A 22,960-nucleotide genomic window follows, 5' to 3' on the forward strand; every position below is an offset into this window, starting at 1 on the left:
ACGTCTATTGAACGTAATGTATTTTACTTTTTTATTGCATTTAATTTTGCAACAATCATAGTTCTATCATGTTTTCCAAGTGATTGATAGCTTAAGTTCAACAATTTGTCTTATCAGCAAGAATCATCTAAAAGCGACGTTTCTCCTGCCAGCTTCCTCAGCGTGATGCCTGAAGATACTCCTTGCTCCAGTGTTGCCGATAGTGCCAGTGTAGTTCTACCATAAAGTTTGTTATAAAAATCTATTTAGCATAAAATCGAGGTATTGTAAAAATTTATTGATCTACGGATAACGTCATCGTATTGGCAACTCTGTTCTCATTGCAGTGACTTCATATGGAAGCTTCAGCGCATCCTTATGCGCAAACTCTGATATTTGATCGCCCCGCCCACTACGACTTCTATATAAAAGCGGTATACTAAAGAAGGATATTAATTTTAGGTGAGGATTCTGGAGCTAAAAATAATTGCATAGAAGTAATTCTATAAAAAAATGAAAAAAATTATCAATTTATTAGTCAATTATTTTTTATTAAAAAGAAAACAGCATATTTCGCACAGGTAGACCTTTCTATTAAAAATAAATAAATCTATTTATAGCATATATGTATCTGTGCAAATATTATTTATATACATATCACAATAACCAGTAAGATGAAAACAGCGCATTAATCTAAATTTACATCGTGATCAGAAACCAAATACAAAAACTGAAAAGCTATAGCCAGTAGCGTAATACCTAATAAATCTCCAGCAGATGTAAGATAAGGTATGGCAGAATTATCTGGATCTATCCCTTTTTTCCACATCCAGTGAATTAGAATATAAGCTATATAAAGCAACGTTGCTACCTGCATAATAGCGGCTAATAAATACACTACAACAAAAACAGAACTAAGGGACGTATCCCCATCTTTCATATAATCAATTGTGTATATGAAAATCAAATGTCCGGGAATAACCAATGTCATTAAAACTCTTGTAGTCCTTGCATGTCCATCATTCCCACAAAACGCCGTCATCGGTGATATGAATATTTTGGAGTTCTCTTCCTCGTCTGTGTGTACGGAACTTGAAACGCCTAACTGGGCTTCTTTATGTAGAGCGGTTGATATTCTGCTTGATTGTACGGCAACTAAATTACCTCCTACCTAAAAAATAAAATATCACTCCAAAGGATCAGATTTATTATTCCCTACAGTGTGTAACAGAGCATTCTTCAGTCAGCGTAAACTGTCGAGCACGTAGGTGAACACGTCGCGTTTTGCGGCTGATCACTCTAACGTGTTTGCCATATGATGCATGACGTCGTGGTACCTAGTAATTTCTTTGATAATTGATCGATGACATGGAAATAAAAGCTTAAAGTGGTGGAATGCGCTTTAATTCTAATATACTAACTAGGTACCATAAGCATTGCTAAATATATCTAAAGCAGAACACAAGGGCAACGGAAAATGCTGACTTCCACATATATTTAACCTCAGGAGCTAAGGTTAAAATGTAAAGAAAGAACTCACAAAAAAATGTAAAGAATTTCTGGTAGTCTTGATGTCATCTTCATCAGGAAAACATCATCAATTCTATGCTTCTACTGAATCCGTTGTTGTGGCCAGAAAACTTTTAGTCGTAATCAGTAATATCTAATGGAAGTCAACAGAACTAGTAGATTGTCTACTCACACTATTCTAAAGCACAAAGAGTTCAAAGATAAACTTATTGTTGGCCTTAAATCAATATTACCCAGGTAAAGCACACAATCTACATAACAACAAAGAAAAATCTACTGTACGATTTGTATACTGGAATACGCAGCACGAGCCGTCTTCTTAACTATTTGAACTAGTCTTAACTATTTGAACACCTTGAACGAAATATCTACTATGGATGTTGGGGTACTACAATGGTCTTCATAAATAAGATTGTTCGGGCAGACAGTTTTCAGTAAAAGATATCTATGGATGATAAGGAAATGGGTGCAAACATCTTGTTAGGCTATCTAGAGCTAGAGAAAATATTGTATGTTACTCTTGGCATTGCCTAATCTCAAGAGATCATTGACAGACTCACAGTGAAGGGAAGGATAGTTTTTACCAAGTTGACACATTAATTTCAGTACTTTTCTTTAGTTATCACACACATACACAGAGTTATTGGACGGATCGAAGGAGTGCTGGGAAATTCTTTGAATCAAGGACCAGGTTTGTGATTCCTTCTGTGGGTTATAGTTGAAACCATCGTTGAACTTGAACTTCAGTTTAAAGAATTATGTATTTTAGATATTCATGTCACGTTGTCAAGATGATGCGCAGTTCTGACTGAGGTATCTCGGTATCAGAATAGTAACCTATGATTAAGCAGAGCTAAGGTATGCAAAGAAAGAGATTTCACTTTTTAAAAACTTACTCCATTTATCACAGGCTGAAAGACAGCTATTCCCTCGAATCTGAAAAATAGAGTTAACTATTATCTCGATAGATATCGATAGATTGAGAGAAAATATATTTCTGAATCTGCAATATGTTTTGTAGAGTAGCTACTAAAGATTTTAAACATTTGCTACATAGTGAGTTTTATATCAACGATATAGGAGCGACTTAGAAGCTAGAAACAGTTATCAACGCCGAACCTCCGCTCATTTTAAGCGCTCCACTGAATCTTGACTTATACAGGTCTGGACAATGAAGATATTGGGTTCGGAAATCAATGTATTAATTTGCAATAACAAATTTAAGTCACAATTAAAAAAAAAGAGCATTGTCCTATTTCTCCGTTTACTGAATAGAATTTCGAAATTGAACATAGATAAGGCCGGGAGAGTCACATATTCCTTCTCAGCGACCAGCGCAAGTGAAGCTTTTTCGTTCTCCCTTTAACTTAAGGCTTTGCCTGTGGTTTTTGCTTGTAACCACCCAAGAACGAAATTGACCAGACGTGTATATGACTAAATCAGGCAGGATGAGCGGTGGTGATTTATAGTAGCGACTCTACAAAGATCTTTCTGGATTCTCTATATGCTAAGTTACTACTCTAAAGAAAATTACCTAGAGACCATAAAATCTAGTATAAGCCCTCCTATAGAACTTATGAACATTGCACCAATAACAGGAGTCCAACCGTGATACAACACTTCCCTCGTTTGAGGGTTTCTTTTTGCTATCCATACCCATAATGGTATTAGTAATATATAACCCCCTATAATAAGTGGAGCTAACCAATCTTGCTGACCTAAAAACATATGACACAAGTTGAACAATAAGGCATCTATGGTCCGTACGTTCGGGGGGGGGCGTTTAACGAACATCTCAAATCCTTCACATCACTAATCACGTAATCTTATACGAATAATGAACACTTACCAATTGAGTCATATAAAAACGTTGAGACCCAAGACAGCAACGTTAGTGAAGTGATATCTCCTAAGCTGGCAGCTATGGGCGTAGCTACGTTATCCGGGTTTATCTTACAGTATCTAGAAAAGACTATAACCCCAGCAGTTATAAGTCCAAGCACGAAACTGGCAATCGAAACGGTAATTAAGCTACTAGCACAAAGAATATAAGCGTGGTCTAGCTCAACCTCGTTACTTTTAATTCCGCCCATAATTATTGCTATTAGGGCACCTAGGAACCCTACAACAATCGCTTGACTCTAAAAAAAAACGAGTTTTTAGTAAAACTTTCTATATACTACGTAAATACAATATAAAATACAATATATGACAACAGCGCTTACGTTCTGAACGAACAGTATTGATCAAGCTATTGGTCAGTAATCGGATGGATTCGTGAGGACTCGTGGCTAATTGTGCTAGCGCTGTTGCCATATGATGCGAGAAATAGTGGCAAATTTTACTGTATAAAAAGCACATTCAAACACGATAAAAAGTTGATGTAATTCATACACATGGTTAAACATTTTTAACTAATTATTAAACAAGGCATATAATAAAAATACCAATAAATGACGTTTATATTTTTAGATATGATGCGCATTGAGGTCAATTGGCTTAGATGCGCATCAGCTTACTTCAGAGCGTCAATAATACCGCAAACGTCGTTCAGACATTTCACATCTTAAAATACTGCTATGCTTTCAAAGATTAAATTTAATAAGCATGCCAAAAACAGTAAACTTTATGCCACTTTGAACTTAAAGATAAATAGAACCAGTTGTACATTTGTACATACCTGTATAAGGGTTAAATTCCCAACAATGATTCTGATCTTTTGTTTAGTTGTATCCATATGACCTAAATTAGCTTGCGTTGACAATCTTGACGCTAACGTCATTTCCAAATTTCCTTTTAGTCCAAGTAGTGCGGGAATTAATATAACGAGCTCTGATATTTCTTCAAAAACTGGCCAATGCTGAAATCAAATGTGATAACCTCACTTGCATGTACATATCTTCTATTAGAAATCTTGACTAGTACTGTATAATATTGTGCAGTTAAAATAGCAACGATATTGAATAATTATAATTTAAACCCGTTTAAAAGAGAAGATGAGTGAATCTTTATCCTCTTATATCCCGGATAAAAGAAAAGTAAATTTAAATTCCTCGCCCGACTGGTCTTGTATAGTTCTGGCTACATAGGCTGATGGCGTCACAATCAATTAACTGTCAAATCTCAGACTTCAATCTTCTGAATACTTTTGTAACGCAAGAAGCTAAATAATGTCGCACAGCAAATGTTATCATTATGAGTTGCACGCTAAAGAAAGTGTAAAATCTATTGCACACCAAATTATTATTAAATAAATTGAACCCGAGTGAAATAAAATGCCAGCAAAAATTGCGCAACAAACACCAACTCGGTTTATTTTATACGCTACATATTTAACACATAGTAAGTGTTGGCTGCTAGTTGTGTAACGACGTGTGGTTCTGTGCAATGTGTGTTGCTTCGAGGTTTTTAAGCCATTTACAGATAAAACGCGTGTTGCGTCTGATAAAGTATCTTGATTTGCTTCCTACCTGTACTCTATCTAAAACAAGTTCAGCAAGGACTATTCCTTGCGACTAATTTGTCATAAAAATTGTATAATTTCCCGGAAGTAGTAAATTTTTACCATGGTATATCCTTTTTTAGTATAAATTTGAATTTCCCGCCCAATTAGTCTTTTACTTCCAACTGCCCATGCGGCTGGCGTCCTCATTAATTATTGTCAAAATAAATGGCATAGGAATGTAGGTCAAAGATGTCAACGTTTGAATTATTACGAATGGATTGGAACGACCTCCCTATCTTTCGGAACCAGTTAGCGATATCGAATAAGATTGAGTTTGCAAAGTTAATTTACCCTTCCTATGAATTTTTATTCTTTTGGGAAAGAAGGAACTAGAAGACTCACTGTTGTTATAAGTTGAACAATGGAAACTTGTATGTATTTTATCTATAACAAATCCAGCAAACAAAACAACTAATTTGTTATAAAAAATATGCCTATTCCAAGCAGGGGCGAATCTTTCCCCTTGTATATCCTCTTATAATAAAATAGTAAATTCAAATTTCCCACCCAGCTAGTCCATTAGTTCCACCTGCACATGCGGGTGACGTCGTCATTAATTATTGTCATATATCAAAGTAATATATGTAAAAAATGTCAACGATTGACTTATATTGAGTGGAGGGGACCAATCCTCATTTCCCTTCTATCAGGCTATGATCTAAAGTTAGGATTCTATTAATTCTTAGTGTTTTGGGAAAGAGGGAATTAGAAGAGTCATTGTTGGAATAAGTCGAACAAGGAAAATGATAAATTTAAATTTCCCGATGAACGAGCAGTTATAAGGTCTTATAGTTCTAGCCCCACAAACTGGTAGCGTCATCATCAGCTGTCAAGTGTCAAAGTTTGACGTATGGTGGGTATCTACCTATATTTTATTTAAAACAAGTCCAGCAAAAACTATTCTAAATCCAGCAAACCAAACAACTAATTTATTATAAAAACTGTGCATTTTCCAGGTAGGAGTGAATCTTTCCCCCTTGTATATCTGGACTCTTGAAGCCTAGATATTAAATAAGTAAATTTAAATTTTCCGCCCAATTAGTCCTTTAGTTCTAACTGAACCTGCGGGTGTCGACCTCATGTCGAAAGAATGTAGGTCAGAAATATCAATGTTTGACTTATGGTGAGTGGAGAGGAAGGATACTCTCTCTTTTGGACAAAAGTGCTCAACTGCTCAACTAAAGACGGTAAATTAAGGGCATTTCGGTTTTATCAGGGTTAGCTGCAGTTAGCGATTCCAAATAAGATAAAGCTTGCAATGTGGATTTACCGATCTATAAATTTTTATTTGTTTGGGAAAGAGGCAATTAGAAGCGTCATTGTTAACATAAGTCGAACAATTCAAATTTCCCTCTAAAACAAAAGCTGCACATTTAAGCTGAGCATTCAAAGAATATTTCAGGTAGTAATATGAAATTTATAAATGAACGTTTTTTTAGGTATTTCTTAGTTAAACAAAAATAATTAAAGATAGTAAACAAAATTTAATCTTTACTAAACGAAAAATACATTTAAATGTCTCACTGAATGAGCAATTGGTTGTATAGTTCTTGCCACACAGGCTGGCGAAGTCATCTTTAATTAGCTGTCAAATGTGAAAAATATCAAAGTTTGACGTATGGAATGGGTAGGAGAGGAAGATTTTCTCTTATGGGGTACCACTTGTAAAAATGACCTGCTAAAGGAGTCTAATACAGGACGGCCTTCTATTTTGTTTTTGTTTGCGATAGTCAAGCAGAGTCGGGAAAATTCGTTAAAACTCGTGGCCAACATTGCTTACATTGTCAAGGAGGTTCTTGATTTTCAAATCTTTTCGTTTTAATGGCATATTAATTGAAATTTTGCATTTTACCGGTTAAATTTTTTTCAAGATTGGACGATTGGTGTGGGCTATACCGCGGGAAATGACAACGTGCCAATATAGTTATTATCGTTATTTATTTTTAGGTATACTCTTATAAATAAAGCACTTTTGTAGCGCTTTAAGTTAACTAATGTCGTACAACAAATGTTGTCAATATTGCAAGCTAATATTCTGTACTGCGCATACGTCCTACAATTAGATATGTACAAAGTGTGTGAGTTACTTTAACGGTTAACAGACGAAATAAAATAAATTGCACACCAAATTGTTATTACATAAAGTGAATTACATATGAGTGAACAAAACGGCGGCAAAACTCCCACAACAAAAACCAACTCAACACATGGTTGCTAGTTGCGCAACAATGTGTTGTTAGAAGCAATGTTTGTTGCGCCGAGGTTTTTAAGCCATTTACAACTAAAATGCGTATTGCATCTGGTTTTTACCTGTATTCTATCTAAAACAAGTCCAGCAAATACCATGCCAAATCCAGCCACCAAAAATGGTATAAAAACTTGTATGGCAATAGAAAAGTATGTTTCTTCGGGCAGTGCATCGGTCAAGGTATTGGCCTCCACTACAACATCTGGCAATTTACCGTTATCATTCTCATTATTATCATATTCCGTAACTGCTGCCTTGTTTGCCTCCATTTCTACTGGCGAAAGGGAAAGAGTTTTCTTTTCTGAGGATTTAGAATTGCCCCTCGAGGCTGCATGTACATCGTTGACATACATATAAGTAGTTTCTGCATCGCTGTTTTGGCTGAAAAACAAATTACTACATTACGATACACGTATATTTGAATGGTGGCAAACTTAAAAATCAGTTTTATGCAGTTGTCTACCTTTTCCTTTTTTTTTTAACCATTAAAAATATTCACGAAATCATTAACGATAATTTTGCAAGGCAAACGTTTATTACTCCTATCTTGTATGTAATTATATAACAAACCTATATTTTATAAAAAATGAGTATTTTAATTATTACGGGTTTTACTATCGCAATAGGTTTTATCTATCTATGTATATAGTGAGTCATATTTTGAATTCCTCTTCTCCCACCTACTTGCTTTTGACATACCTTTTTTGAAGAAAAATCAACTTTCTTTCAGGCAGTTGAGATATTTTTGAACTTCTTGTAATTTTTTTCATTTAACTTTTTGTTATGCAAATAAAGTAGTTTTTACCTCCTTCCAAAGTTGTTCAGGTTGTTTTTTGTTCCCTTTTTCCATTTTTCTGCCTTTTTTTCGCAATCGAGATATTTTTTTATTCCAGTCTTTAACCAGGTCAGATTAAGTTATGGTCTTTAAAGAAATTCATTTAACAACTTTCCAGTAGCAGTTGCGGTAGTTGTTTATTTCCTCCAGTCCAAGCAGTTGTGTAAAAGTTGCTGATTTTTGAGGTTATTTTTTCCATCCTTTTCCAGACACTTAATGTTATGGTTCTTTTGCCAATTAATTCGCTGAACATTTATTTTGTATTGACAAATGAAATATTTTTAAATCTCTTGCTAGATAGTTATAGTCATTTTTTCTTTATTTTCTCGAGGTAGATTTACAATTGAGGCAATTCTTCAAATTCTTTTGCCTCAAATGTCTCTCCAGACAGTTGAGGCAATTCTTTGGTCATTCCAGATACTTGGGCTCATGGCTTTATGGAACTATAAAGCAGCTATAAAGTCTCAGAATATCTTTTGCTTTTAATTTAAAACGATTAATTAAAAGCTCTACTTGAAAAGGGGAAAAGAAATTGCCCATTGCTGCACTTCTCAACTTCGAATTGCTATATTGGAAAACGTTCTGTGATATGGAAATTTTGGTTAATTCAAGTAGTTCTTCATAGTGGACTAACGAACTATTAAGTTCCATTAATTTTCTAAGATAATCTAAAATTTCTGATATGGTACACTATCTCAATAAATTTTTTTAAATCATGATAATTTAATGAAAAACATTGGCAGCAAAGTCTGGTTTTGCCTTTGTTTGATTATGGGGACGTAATTTATGGAGATTCCTTATCTGTAAGCACCAAAAAGGCTATTCAAAGACTTCGAAATTTCTGCATAAGATTGGCATTTAACATTCCATATAGACATCACATAACACCGTATCTTAACGCTAATCAAATTCTTAATATGAATAATAGAAGACTACTGCACATGCACATGTTTGTATACAGAGTCATAAAAAGAGAACAACCGGTATATTTAAGACACCAGCTTTAAGAATTTGTCCATTCTCAAGCAAATCGAAATAACGATTTTATTGTACCTATCCACAGATCAGCAGCTTTTAAGCGTTCTTTTAAATTTGTTGCTGTTCAAATATGGAACAGTTCCCTCAAGAACTAAAGGAATTACCTCTCCAAAGCTTTTTTAAACAAGTCAAATTAAAAATACTTTTGGGTCAAAATAATAATTGATTTTGTTTTTTTATTTGTGTACCTGCAAAAAAAAACAGTTTTACGTGTCTCCGACTAGTTTCGCCCGTTCATCTGCATTTCTCTGCATGCCGGTCCCCCTTCTCGCTTTCTCGCATCAGCGCTGCCTCCCTATCTAAGCTGGTATCCCCATTCCCCATTGAGGGTATATCACTTCATGAGTGTGCATGTCTTTTTTTATTAATATTTTTCTTAGTGGTTTTTCTTGACTTTTTTTTATGTTTTTACATTTCTGTTCAAATACAGGTTCTTTTAATTTTGTCTCATAAATATTTAAAATGTATTGCAACTGGAATGTAAATAGTTGTTTAAGGTCTTTAAAAGGGTTGTCTGACTTGTACAGTTTACTGATGTTGCAGGCAAACGGTTGTTTTAATCGAGAGATACTCCTATTTGTCATAATAAAATAAGTGAACACAAAAATGTAACTTGATTGTAAAACTGACAAATAAAACCTTTTTGTATTTGTATTTGCATTTATAGAACTCCAATTTCTCATATTGTTTTATTAGAAAATATTGTAATTAGGGGATTCTATTCAATTTGAGTTAAAATTAACCCATATCCAAATGTTGCGAAGTTCCTTGACCCTTGTTGAAAAAAGTGCCATGCTCATTAGGAACAATCATACAGATAACGATAATAGCTTTAATAAATTATATCATTCATAATTACATACATATAATACATACTTATTTATGTTTAGTACCATCAGTGGAATAATCTATGGAAGCCTTTAATTACCTTCGTACTATTTGATAATTAATTAGAAGTAGGCTTATAAATATTGCCTAATCGCTACTACAGTTCAAAGTATTATCATCTTCATATAATACTTCCCTAGGAACACTAGTTGAAGATCATTGATGTACATTATGAACCAGATATATCTATACTGACTATATAGATATAGTCTAGATATAACTGAATAAGACTAAAGAAAGCCAGGCTTGAGTGATGTTGGTGAGAAACATAATCAAAACCCTTGCTAGAGTCACAAAAACTTTGTAAATATTTAAACTAAACAGCTGCTTTAGTGCTTTTTTTGCCGAGTTATTAATAATTTTGCGTCAACTAAGATGAATTAAACTGGGTAAGTTTGCGCAACTCAGACCATTATAATTTCGTTCATTTTAAATTTTGAGTTCGTTAAGGGATATTGGGGGAATGATGCGAGGCGAATAATCGTGAGCACAGCGTAGAAAATTCTGTAATTAGTGCTGTCTATATTCTCCTCGAGCACTCATTGTTATTTATTTGATAGATTCCATAACATTGATTTATTAAACTACATCTAGCTCATTTAATTGACAGATACCTAATTGACATTGAAAAAAAAAACGGAGAAAAAACTGACGCTGTCAAGACTTTTTGATATACTTTATTTATTATTTCCCAAACTTATTTATATATCAAAAATCAGTCACGTAGAAGTTTAAAATTAAAACCTAAATTTGATATTATTTTAGGCCTCTTCCTTACTTTCGCGGTGGTTTTTGATTTGGCTGCAACCAACTGCATCGACATATATTCCAGCTATCATAATGTGACTTGAAGTATGAGTCAAATTACAGCATCTAATACAAATAAAATTATTAATCAATTAGTAACATCAAATCTAAGATTCCTGGAAGATTTTGGGCCTCTTTGAATAGATAAATTCACTTTCAGAACGAATTCAATGTCTTTCTTATTTACCAGAGTTTAAGTCCAATAAAAAATGTCTGCAAGCATATTTGACACTAGAAAATTTGGTAAATGGTGAAAATTGTGGAAAATCACTAGTTTATCTGAGATTTCTCATTATAGTAACTAAAACTCAATTATTTCTTTTGTGAGTGCTATATTTTGAGAAACTTAATAAGTGGAGGTGAAGAGTTTGACATAAAAACTTTTGAAGAAATTAGAGAAATCATTGACAAAGTTTGGGGTGTAACTTTGTGGTGCCTTAATCGGATAATCTTCTGAAACATCGGTCCAGGATGGGTGTCCTGAGAAAAATATATCTGTACTTAATATTTGTCAATCCTTAGATTTAAATCCCATTGAACATATTATATCTCCTCACAAAATTGATAATATCTTTAAATGAGAACGAACTCAGTTGTTCCATAAACTCTTTAAAAAATGATTGACTATACCTAGAAGAGTATTCTAGAAAATACTATAACAGTGTCAATAATATGTCATAATAAAAAGTTTTCATGGATTTTCCCTATTGTACGTACATATAATTTTTTTTTAAATATAATACCTACCTTTCGTCCATCCGTATATGTTGTTTTGAACACGTTCTGCTATTGCAAAAAACATTTTCAAGGAGCACTTAGAATGTGATTATACATTTAAAAACTAGCACAACACTGACAATATTAGAAGTATAAGTACGAACGATTATAAAAATATTGAATCCCTTATAAGGAGCCTTAAAATTTGCAAATATTTTTACACTATTCAATAGAAAGTCTTACTTCACAAACACTTAGGTCGCAATGGCTACTTTAAATTATTATGGGTCATTATATTATTACGCCCTCATATGGTTTAAATGCGTAAAAATGGCCCCTGAATTTGTTACGAGATATAGTCCTTGAGTCACTTTATTTGAATCAAACATATGAACGTCTTTATTTAGTTTCCTTCCGTATTTTTTTCTCGTCACATGAGGAATAACAATCTTCATATAAAGGGGTTAATGGGTCAAGTCTATTGCTGTGTCTTAATGCCCAAAATAATTTTCTTTGTTAACATTTAATTTTATGTTTCGGTAAAATTTAACAATTTTGTGATTACAATAATTGTCATGTTTTATTTAAGGGGTTAAAGTAAAGCAAATGTGAACAAACTATAATTAGAAAAGATATTGAATCTTTGCTTAAGTAACTGTCTATAATATTTACACTTATATTAATATACCGGAAGTAGATTATCAAAATTTTAATGTTGTGGAACAATTGAGCTAAACAGATCATTGCTGCTCCATGTAACATCGTTTCAAAATATTTATACTTCTGGTTATAGTGGAAGCAGATAAGGTGTTTTTTAATAATACGACAAAATTTAGGACGGTGTTTCTTCATTGAAATCTAACAAAACAGTTTCTATGAACATCTGTTACTAGGGGTGAAACTACGGCACTTGTTCTTTTAGACTATACGAGTAGTAAAGCATTCTATATACTGGACCATAAAATACTTTATGCTAAACTTAAATCATTTGCCTTTTTACAATAATCCGTAATTTTTTCAATGTTCAAACGTTCTTCGACGTATTCCGACGCCTAGTCTCTATTGTTCTCGATTATTTTAAAGATCTTCTTCCAGGCTTCAATTTCTTATTTTTTCATCAGCCCTCTGTCCAGCTTTTCCTTGGTCTTCCTCTCAGTCTTCTTCCTGCTGGAGTCCACATTATTATCTGTTTTGGTAGTCGCTCGTACGTCATTCTCTAGACATGGCCGTACCATTTCAGTTGTTTTATCTTTATGTCATCGACAATATAACACTGTACCGAGCTTCCAAAATCTCCTGTATTTGATCAGTGTATATTTTTTAAAACTGACCTACCTGCCAAACTTCACCAAAAAGCTATTTGCGTAGCTTCCAAGGTTTTTTTTTTGCTTTTTCTTTGAGTGGTCATATCTCGCATCTGCCGATGCTCTTGACATCGTTTAAGGTTCCATCATTGGTAATATTTACGCCTAGATATTTGTACTTTTGGCAGTTTTTTATTATTTGGCCATTTTCTAAATTAGGTATTGGTGCTCTCCTCCCACACAGGTATTCTGTTTTGTAATGTTTACTTCGAGTCCCCACTTCTCGTATTGAGTTTCCGAGTCATAGACTCATTATCATCAGAATCTTGTGCTATAACGGTCTGATCATCAGACAAGCTGAATGTGTACAATATGGAATAGTTAAACGAGATACCCATATTTGAATATTTCCGCTTCCATTTCATTCACACTTCCTCGAGATATATTTTAAATAGCATTGGTGAAAGGCAGCACCCCTATTTAAGACCTTTATTTGGAGCAAATCCCGTCGTGATATTATTTGCTACTTTGATTTTAATTTGGCAATCTTCATATAGGCTTCTCACTGCGTGTACACCAGTGGCACGTTGTAGGATGCCTTCTTCAGATCGATATATACTAAATGTACCTAATTGTTGACTACTGACATTTCATCTAATAATTGTGTGATGTTGTTGATCTTCTCGATCGAAATCCTGCTTGTTCTTGGGTTTCGTGGTCGGCGTAGTCTTGTTTTATTCTGTTAAACTTAACCATAGATCTTGTTGAGTCTATCACTGCAATATCCCTATAATTATCACAGTTTTCTTTAGCAATCTTTTTATAGATTAGTGATAGATACGACAGTTTCTATTTTTCTGGTATTTGACCAATATTAATTTAGTTTTCAGCCAATGCCGTCAGGTGGTCTAAGAGTTTATCTGAACCATACTTGACCAGTTGAGCGGGAATGTTTCCTGATCCTAACGTCTTTAACCTCTTTTTTGTTTATTTTGATGGGTGATTGAGATATTTAAATATTATTATTGTCATTGTTATCTATGTGATTAGGACGATCTTTAGTTAAGGGTTGATTAAAATATGCATCCCATTTATGAAGTAGTATGGGCGATATTATATCCTTTCCATTATTTTGGATCAGTATTGAGTTCAGACAACCTTTCGAGGCTTTTTGTTCCGCCTAAGTTGAGTATGTTACATCGCTTTTTCCAGGTATCGTTCTTCTTCTGTACTATTTTTCTTCTGACTTCTATTTTAAACGTCCTCTTATTATGTTCTGTTTTGTTTTGAGGTATATCTCATATTTATACTTTTTGTTCTTATCTCTTTTCAATATCCTCATCCCATCAGTAAGGTTTCGTTGATTTACTTTCTTTAACGTATCTCAATGCCTCCTTAGCTGCCTCTTTTAATATAGTTATAATAGTCTGTGGTTTTTCCAAGTCATCCAACCTTCGTATATACAGTTCTTTTGTACTTTGCACACCAAGCCTTCCAGGTCATTTGTTATAGTCTACTTTTCCGTATCATTAAGATTCTGTCTATAGTCTATAATAGATCGAAGGTTATTGCGTGTGGCGTCTATGTGTATTTAAGTATCTATTTATAGGAAAAGAATTCATTCATAATTTTCAGTCTATGTTTATGGTCATACTACCTTCAACAGCTCTGTCTGACGGCCCTGTCAATCTGCGGGTATTTAAATCTCCGAGTATTACAATCTACCCTGACCGACCTTTGTAACTTCTTGATATAGCTGCTCAAAGAAGTCGTCCTTTTTCTCGACTATGATGTTCTATCCATGACCGCATATACTCCAAATATTGTTACTTTTTGACCATGTGTGGCTAGATTAATTTTTATAATTCTTTCGCCGATTAGTTCCCATGATAAATATTTACTTCCTAAGATGCTTAGATATCAATTTTGAAACGCGCTGCTGTGCTCTTTTATCTTGCAATACTGGCTATAGAAATTAACGTACTGTCAGTTCATCAAGTTCTTCGATCCTTGAGCTTTCTTTTTGGTTTCGGTTAGCACTGCCAATTCTACGTGTAACATCTTCAGTTCGAATATTAGTTCACTTATCTTTCTCGAGAGGTCCTTCATATTCCAAATTGCAACATTCTTTATCCTTTTCCGTAGCTTGCGTCATCGTAAGTGATTCCGTTCGTTTTCATGCTATCATTCGGGCCAGATGAACCTTGGTGTTTTAATGAAGTTGTTACTCCGACATTTCCTTCTTCCTCGTCTCTTGTAGGATGAGGCCCCAAACTTAGAACTTGTATAGCGGAGTTACTCTATCCCCCTCAACTTTTCAAAATTTATACTTCACATACGGAAATGTGAAAATGGCTCTCGATGCATGGAAACTAAACTGCATACTAATTTTGGGTTATTTTTCAACATAAGAGTTACCCCTATTCCTCATTACTCCTTAAACCCTAACATGGATTTCTTTCTAGACTCTTGGTAAGCAATTATAGATCCATCTGCAGTGCACAGTCGAGTTGCGGTCACGGAGTTTTCCCTATTTGCCCTAATACCCAAGACGGGTCTCTCAATCTTTACACTCTTAGTGAAGGTCCGTAAATGCCCCTATACTCCAGTTAAAATCTACTTTTATGAGAATTAATGTATATACAAACGGCTGAGACTTTTTCAAACAAGTAAAAAATATAAGTTTATATACCAAAGACCAACATAGGAAATGAACGCAACGATTTCATAACTGACATAAGAAAAGTAATGCAAGCATGGAAAAAATTAAGGAACATAAAGAAGGTAAATGAATTAAATAATAACAAGGCCCCGGATGAAGACTCCATAAAGAGAATGCTTATATACTGCCATACTAGAGCTACTAAAAAATATATGGAAAACGGAAACCTTATCAAAGTAGTAGAATAATGATATCACCATTTCCATTCATAAGAAAAGAGACCTACTGGCCTGTGAAACCTATAGAAGAATAACTCTACTAAATATGATATACAAGGTGCTAAGAGGACGCATATTCCCAAATGAAGAAAACCACTTAGGGAATTACCAATTCGGATTTTGACCCACTAAATCAGCAATAGATCAAATATTCACCATAACACAGCTCCTAAAGAAAAGCTAAATAGAGAGGTCCACCACACTGTTCGTGATTTCTGCCAGGCATACGATAGCATCACCAGAGGAAGTATTTGTCAAGCGTTGGAAGGCATAGGAATCCCAGAAAAGATCATAAAGTTAACCAAGATATGCGTAAAAAATTCTAAAGCTAAGGTTAGTATCGGAGAGAACAACTCTGAAATATTATGCATCAACAATGGCCTAAAACAGGCCAATGGCCTGCCACAAATGCTCTTTACCATAGTGCTTGGCATTGTTATTAAAGAAACGAATATTGGTCTGGAAATATTTCCAAGTAAGGGACCTGAAATAATATTATAAGCATATGTCAATGACATTGACACGGTGGGAAGCAGTTCGATTAAAATAAAAGAAATGTTAATAAACATAGAGAAGGAGACCAAGAAGGTAGGCCTCAGGATCAACGAGACAAGACCAAATATATCCAAATTAGACGAAGAACAGGAATGGACAGAATAGGACAAAATATAACCATGAAAACCTTTAATTTCGATTGCGTAAACCAATTTCAGTACCTAGAAGCAGTTATAACTTCGGATAACAATATTAGTAGTGAAATAAAAGCAACAATGCAAAAGGAAAATAAATGTTTTTCCGCCTTACAGAACCTATTTAGGTTCGCACTGAGTAATCAAGGCAATTATGATGTACGGTTTGGAAACATGGATAATGTCAATGCAGGAACAAACTAGTGCTGAAACGAAAGATGTTGTGGAAAATATTTGGACCTACATTAGATCAAAGAATGGTTCAATACCGAATAAGAACAAATTGGGAGCTCAAGAACATGACCGAGTTCAGTAAACGACATAAAAGTACAGATAAGCCGGATACGTACAGAGATCACCGAATGAACATCTTAACAAGAAGATCTAAGAGGAAAACCCAGTGAGGAAGAGAACTTTAGGAAGAACCAAGGCTCAGATGAAGGATATGAAAATATAAGAGAGGATGTAAGAATCTTGGTAGTACAAGACTGGCAGGAGATCGTCTTGGACATGAGTAGATGGAGATGCAGTTAAGACCCATGAAGGGTTGTGAGGCTACTAGAGGAAGAAGAAGAAGAAGAAGAAGAAGAATGTCTTTAGTTATTATTAAGTTTGCTCGTCGTGTGTTGATGCAATAGGCAAAAGTACTTAATGCGTTGTGATAAGAGTATATTTATTAGTGTTCCTAGGTAGTAAGAAGTGAGAGAAGTTACTTGCTAAGAAAAATTAGTGTAAATACGGTTAAATTAAGTATATGTAGACCATATAGCTGTAGTCCTTCGATGAAGATAAAAAGTAAATAAATACAATCCACTAGTACTGTGGCACAGTTAAATAATTGTGTCCTCTTCTATTTGAAAAAGAAGCTAGAAAGCAGTTCTTTTCCGAATCATTACTTCTTTTCTTAGAACTTTACCACCATACTTCAAAATCTAAGACATAGATTTTTTAGATGATGTAAAACTGGATATTCAAGGTCCATTACATGAAAATCTCAAGTACTAAACTCGCTTTAAATAACAGGGTTCACCCTACAGAGCGACTGTAACAAAATTATTAAGAAAGGAAAAGTTGCACCCTTATAAAATTCCATTACTTCAAGAGCTACTAGAAGAACTAGAATCTGGATCATAGATTGCAGAAACGAGTTTTGCCAGACCATGACCGAAAAACTGATAATAACTGTAAATGAGTGAACCAGATATACTTTTCAAACGAGGCAACTTTTTGTTTGAATGGACAAGTAAATAAGCATAATTTTAGGTACTGGGCACCTGAAAATCGACACTGGATTAGGAAAAGTCATTCTCAGAATTATGAAAATGTGAATGTACGGGCAGGGATTATTAATAACCGAGCAATAGGACCATACTTCTTTGAAGGAACTTTGAAGGGACAGAGTTATCATGACTTTAAAAGTAAACACTATATCATGATGAAAATAACCCAGATATGCCGAACTAAGCGTTATAGCTTAAACAGAATGAGGCCCCTTCCCATTATGCTGCGATGGTTAGAACATTCCTAGATAATCCTTTCAAAAGCCGATGGATAGGCATATGTGAATTAATAGAGTAGCTATCTAGATCACCCGACATGATCCATTGGACTACTTTCTTTGGGTTTATGTCAAAAATGAGGTGTTCAAGCTATAAGCCACACACGCTTGATGTCCTCATGATCGCATCCATTGAAAATATACAAGAATTTATCGATTGTACGGTACTGAAGGGGACGGGGACACTTTCAGTATTTGATAAAATAAATTTTAAGAATGTGAATTGTAATATATTAATGTTATTGCAATAAAGTTTTATAATTCTTATTCAAACGTAATTATTGTTTTAAATAGTTAAAAATAGGTATTATACATAAAGTATGTCCAGAATTTTCCGGAAAACATTTAAGAAAAAAAAAATTGTCACACTTTTTTGCAACACTCTTTATACCATTTGATGTCAAAGTACAAAATTGATGTCCGATGTTTTTTTGCAAAAAAATTATTCCCTGTATATATTATGCCTGCTTTGTGTGTTATATTTATATAATATATGTTTGTAAATAATATATCTTTGTGACACTAATCGAACTTTATGGTATAAATGTAATAATAACTCAATCATCATTATGCGCTTTCTTACTAAAGATGTATAAATGAAATAATTTTACCTGTGTCATCTTCACCTAAAAAGAAAATTTTATGACAGATAGCTGTAGAGGCTTTTTCCCTAAAAATTGAATCAATAGATTTAGATAAGATTTTTCTGCTTTTTATAAGAATCCTCTAAATTAAAAAATGATGCCAATAAATAATTTAACCTAGGTCACTGAAATGCTTAAAATGCAATTGTTTGAAAACAAAATTCATTTAAAATCTTTTCTTTAGGTATCTATGACAGGATTCTATATGACTAAATTTAATTTTTAATGTTTTTAGTAAAATTTGCATAATGTTTCATACAAAAGTAAATATATATGTTTATGGGATACCAACGTGAATTTTCTCTAAATAAATTTAATTAAAAAGCAGCCACTTTAGAAGAGTAAATTTTCCAAGCCTTAAATAATTGATCAATCCAAAAAAAATTCCAAAAACAGAAATTAATCCTTATCTGAAATAAAATCACTACCGCCCACCGGGTTCTAAAGTGTCAGAGGAACAAAGATACATTGATTTAGTTTACCGGCATCAAGTTTCACCCAATTGACTGAGAAATATATACAAAGCATTTATTTTCCATTCCCAGTCTTTCTGTCGTCCAATTAGCCGAATTGTATTCGTAAATGGGCAGAAAGGCGGAGGCGAGATAAAAAAATAGTTGGGGAGTATTTAACGCTTTTTCACAATTAAAGTCGACTAAAACAAGAACTTTACTTAAATTGGTTTAGCACGCATATGACAATTTCATTTTCTATTTTTGGTTCTACGGGTAGATTTATCTATATACCGAAAACGATCACCAGTTTGAACATTTACTATAAATTACTATATACTATTAAGTTTTTTTAAATTATTCTAGTTTTATAATCGTTTTTAACTTTTTTAATAGTAGATTGAATAAGAATTAAATAATATCATCATAATAAGCAATTATCTCAAAAACCATTAATATTTGACGTATAGTGTATTATAGTTATTTTATGAAGAAATGAACAGTGAATTTGGTAAAATATACAGGGCGTTCCATTAAAAAAAAACTTACTTGATGATAAAAAATTTGTTTTTGAGACACTCTCTACATTTACCAATACTGTCAACAAAATTAGTATTTCCAAACAAACACATTTTATCTAACTTTTTTTTCATGTCATCTACAGGGACAAAAAAAACATGTGTAAATAGAGTTGGGACACCCTGTATATACCGAGCGGAATATAACATGTTATTTATAGTATAATCACTTAGCCGGTTTTGAACACAATACATATAATTGTACTTTAGCATAATTGTTCCTTATAGCACTTAATTATATTATTCCATTATAATACTTATTATCATCGCTTATAATTCTGTTATTAGTAAGGCGAGAAAAATAGTTAAGTCAAAATGTACATGAATACGGCACCGTTGTAAGGAAAGTGGTATAATGCTGACCAATTGCAAAGGCGATTTCATGCAACCAACCATTTCAAGAATTATCCATTATTCTGATGTATTTTTTTTAATATAAACATGTGTGTCTAACCATGTTAATTTCTAAATATACAAATATTCTTATAGAGCCTTTCATGAAGATGCTGAAGTGTCTAGTAGATTAGTCTGTTCTCAGATTTTCCTGGTCGGACATGGTCTTGGATACGGTCCTGTCCTTTCGACCTAAAGAACTTGCGCGCATTTCATGACAACATGAGAGACCTGAGTATTTATGCTATGATGTGACAGGTACTTACTTAAAACTACAAGGACTTAATTATTTCGAGATTAATATAAAAAAGTATTTTAGGTCTACGTATCTATGTATGTAGATGCATGTACTAGTAGGTTTATGTCACCGTTCTACTCTTAATGTATGCAACGTTTCCATCAGAATTCAACGTTATTTATATTTGATTTGAACCTTCATGGTAGGTTTTCAAAAATAAAAAATTTTCAAGTTCCTTGTATTTTGTACTGTAATAGGTGTAGTAATAAATGTAACATAGATCTAGGGCATATTTTAACATTAGTCTAAACAAATTGTATTTAATTATATCCTAATTTGTAGGACCGCTTTTGTTATAGGTTTTCTTTAGGAACAGTTATTATGAAATTTTATTTAATATATTTTAGGTAGTTTATGTCTGAGTGTACATGTTTGATCTTTGAATGTATACATCGTATGATTGAGGTAATTAGGTTCCAGTGTATTAGTGTGAACTAGTTTTGAGTAGAACTAAGAGGGTGCTACTATTAAAGGTTGATGTTGGACAGTTACTTACAAACGCTGTAATAGAATGTAGTAAAATGTTCCTCAAAGTGGTTTTCGTTTATTCCTCCCATGCGTAGAACTGGTTACCAAAATATCCCTTATCTTATAACTGGATATTACATGGCGACCCTGCCAGTCGTATTGGAAGGATGAATAAGTTTTTTAATTAGAGCAACAAAAAATTACATATTTTTAAAAAATGGGCACTAATCAATCTTAGGAAGAAGTGATAATGACGCAAGCTGGTAATAGTGGTGGCGTAACGGCCAATGTTTCTGTAGGAAAGTCACGAATTTCTGTGAGTGAAGGTTTGGGCATAGCAGCCTTCTGCCTCATTTTGGTCATTGTGGTATGGGTTTTGGTGCGACGAGGCAAGAAGATGTTGGAAAAAAAAGATAAGGAGAGAAATCAGAGCCAGCGAAGAACTTCTGTAGGCTACGTAGTGAAGGAATGGGACAGAAGGGAATAAAAGTGTAGCAGTAAGTCGTTTAAATTGCGTTGTTATATTTTATCTTAATTATTATGTTTGTGTAGGAAATTAGATAAATGACTATTGTTAAGGAATTTTTAGATTTAAAGGATATGCTTAGTAAATTTTGTGATAATATTAAAAAAGAGCCGAAAGATAGACGAGGAAAGCCAGATAGAATCAATATGTTATTTTCAGATTTAGCAAAATTAGAACCTACATTTAATGAGTTAGGACAAAAATATTCTGAAACGAATCACAGATATGAAAAACAATTTGTTGACTAGAAAGGCACCAGTGGCAATTTCATGTCAACTACACAATGTTCAACAAGAAAATAGGAGTATTGAAAAATTTGCTAAAGTAGTAGAACAATTGTTGGTTGATTTGACGTTGGCGCAAGCGGATAACGATGATAGGGTAGTTCAAATTTTGCAACCAATAAATGAAAAATTGGCCATTAATTCATTTGCCAATGGTTTAAAAAGCGACGAGTTGCGAGCTATTATAAAGGCGCAGAAAATGTACAGCAGACGCTTTATCACGGGTTATTTTAGATTCTGATGAGTTGAAGGGAATGAGTGGTAGATTGAGTGAAGGTATGAGTGTTATGACACGGGCACAAGTGAGAGATAAAGCGGTGGTTGAATCGGATGACATTAATACATCGGTGATCACCCTGTCATTGCAGAAATATTAAAACGTCCGACAGAATCTATTGAGTTGCGTTTAATTACCCAAAAAGAATTTCGAAAATATCAACTTAAATTGAATGATAATAGTAATTATAATCAAGGTAACTTTATATATGATATGACTCTAAAGATAATTTCTGCAACCAGGAAACCCGAGAAACGTCTGACTTAGGTACGTCGTTGAGGGAACTGGGTCAAATATGTGCAGATAATAATATTCCGGAATCATGCATAATAAAAAATGTAGAAAGTGCTGATTTTATTAAATACTTATTAAACAATAAAAAGTTACTGAAAGACATGTCTCTTAAAATAAATATTATTAAAAGTGCAGAGCAAATTGATAATAAAGAATTACCTCAATTAATATTAAATGATTTTTACACGTTACCAACGGGAGGTCACGCAGGTATTCAACGAATGTATAATAATATTTAGAAATATTATTTTTGGACAGGTCAACGTAAGGATGTAGAAGAATTTGTTAGGCGGTGTATGATTGTCAGAGGCATAAATATTCAAAAATGGCAAAAGAGCCTATGACGATTCCCACAACAGCGAGTTCCGCGTTTCAAAATGTGTTTTTGGATTTGGTTGGTCTTCTTCCTACGGATATTCAGGGTAATAGGTACATTCTTACATTGCAATGTGACTTAACTAAATTCGTTGTCAGTAATTGCACAATCATTTGTCAGTAATTTAATTTTGAGATATGGTATACCTCAGGAAGTTGTTACCGATCAAGGGTTAGAATTTTTAGCGGAAGTTTTTCAGAAATCTTGCAAAATTTTAAATATTAAACATCTCAATTCCACGGCCTATCATCATGAAACCTTAGGCGCGCTGGAAAATTCGCATAAAACTTTAACTGCTTTTCTTTGTATGCGTGTCTCTAATGAAAGTGTTA

General features: G+C 33.6%; 1 protein-coding gene across 1 annotated transcript; it reads right to left on the bottom strand.

Moving 5' to 3' along the window:
• Positions 1–509: 509 nt before the first annotated feature.
• LOC126748502 (solute carrier family 41 member 1-like) lies at positions 510–11,804 on the bottom strand. Its single transcript, XM_050457771.1, has 7 exons — positions 11,578–11,804; positions 7,325–7,643; positions 4,190–4,369; positions 3,359–3,650; positions 3,044–3,227; positions 2,406–2,445; positions 510–1,150 (listed from the first exon to the last, which is right to left on the bottom strand). Exons 1-7 carry the CDS (start codon positions 11,586–11,588, stop codon positions 668–670), a joined length of 1,509 nt encoding a protein of 502 aa, XP_050313728.1. The 5' UTR covers positions 11,589–11,804; the 3' UTR covers positions 510–667.
• Between the last annotated feature and the right edge of the window lie 11,156 nt (positions 11,805–22,960).

The sequence above is a fragment of the Anthonomus grandis genome, chromosome 22 (genome assembly GCF_022605725.1).
Source record: "Anthonomus grandis grandis chromosome 22, icAntGran1.3, whole genome shotgun sequence".
Taxonomy (NCBI): Eukaryota; Metazoa; Arthropoda; class Insecta; order Coleoptera; family Curculionidae; genus Anthonomus; species Anthonomus grandis.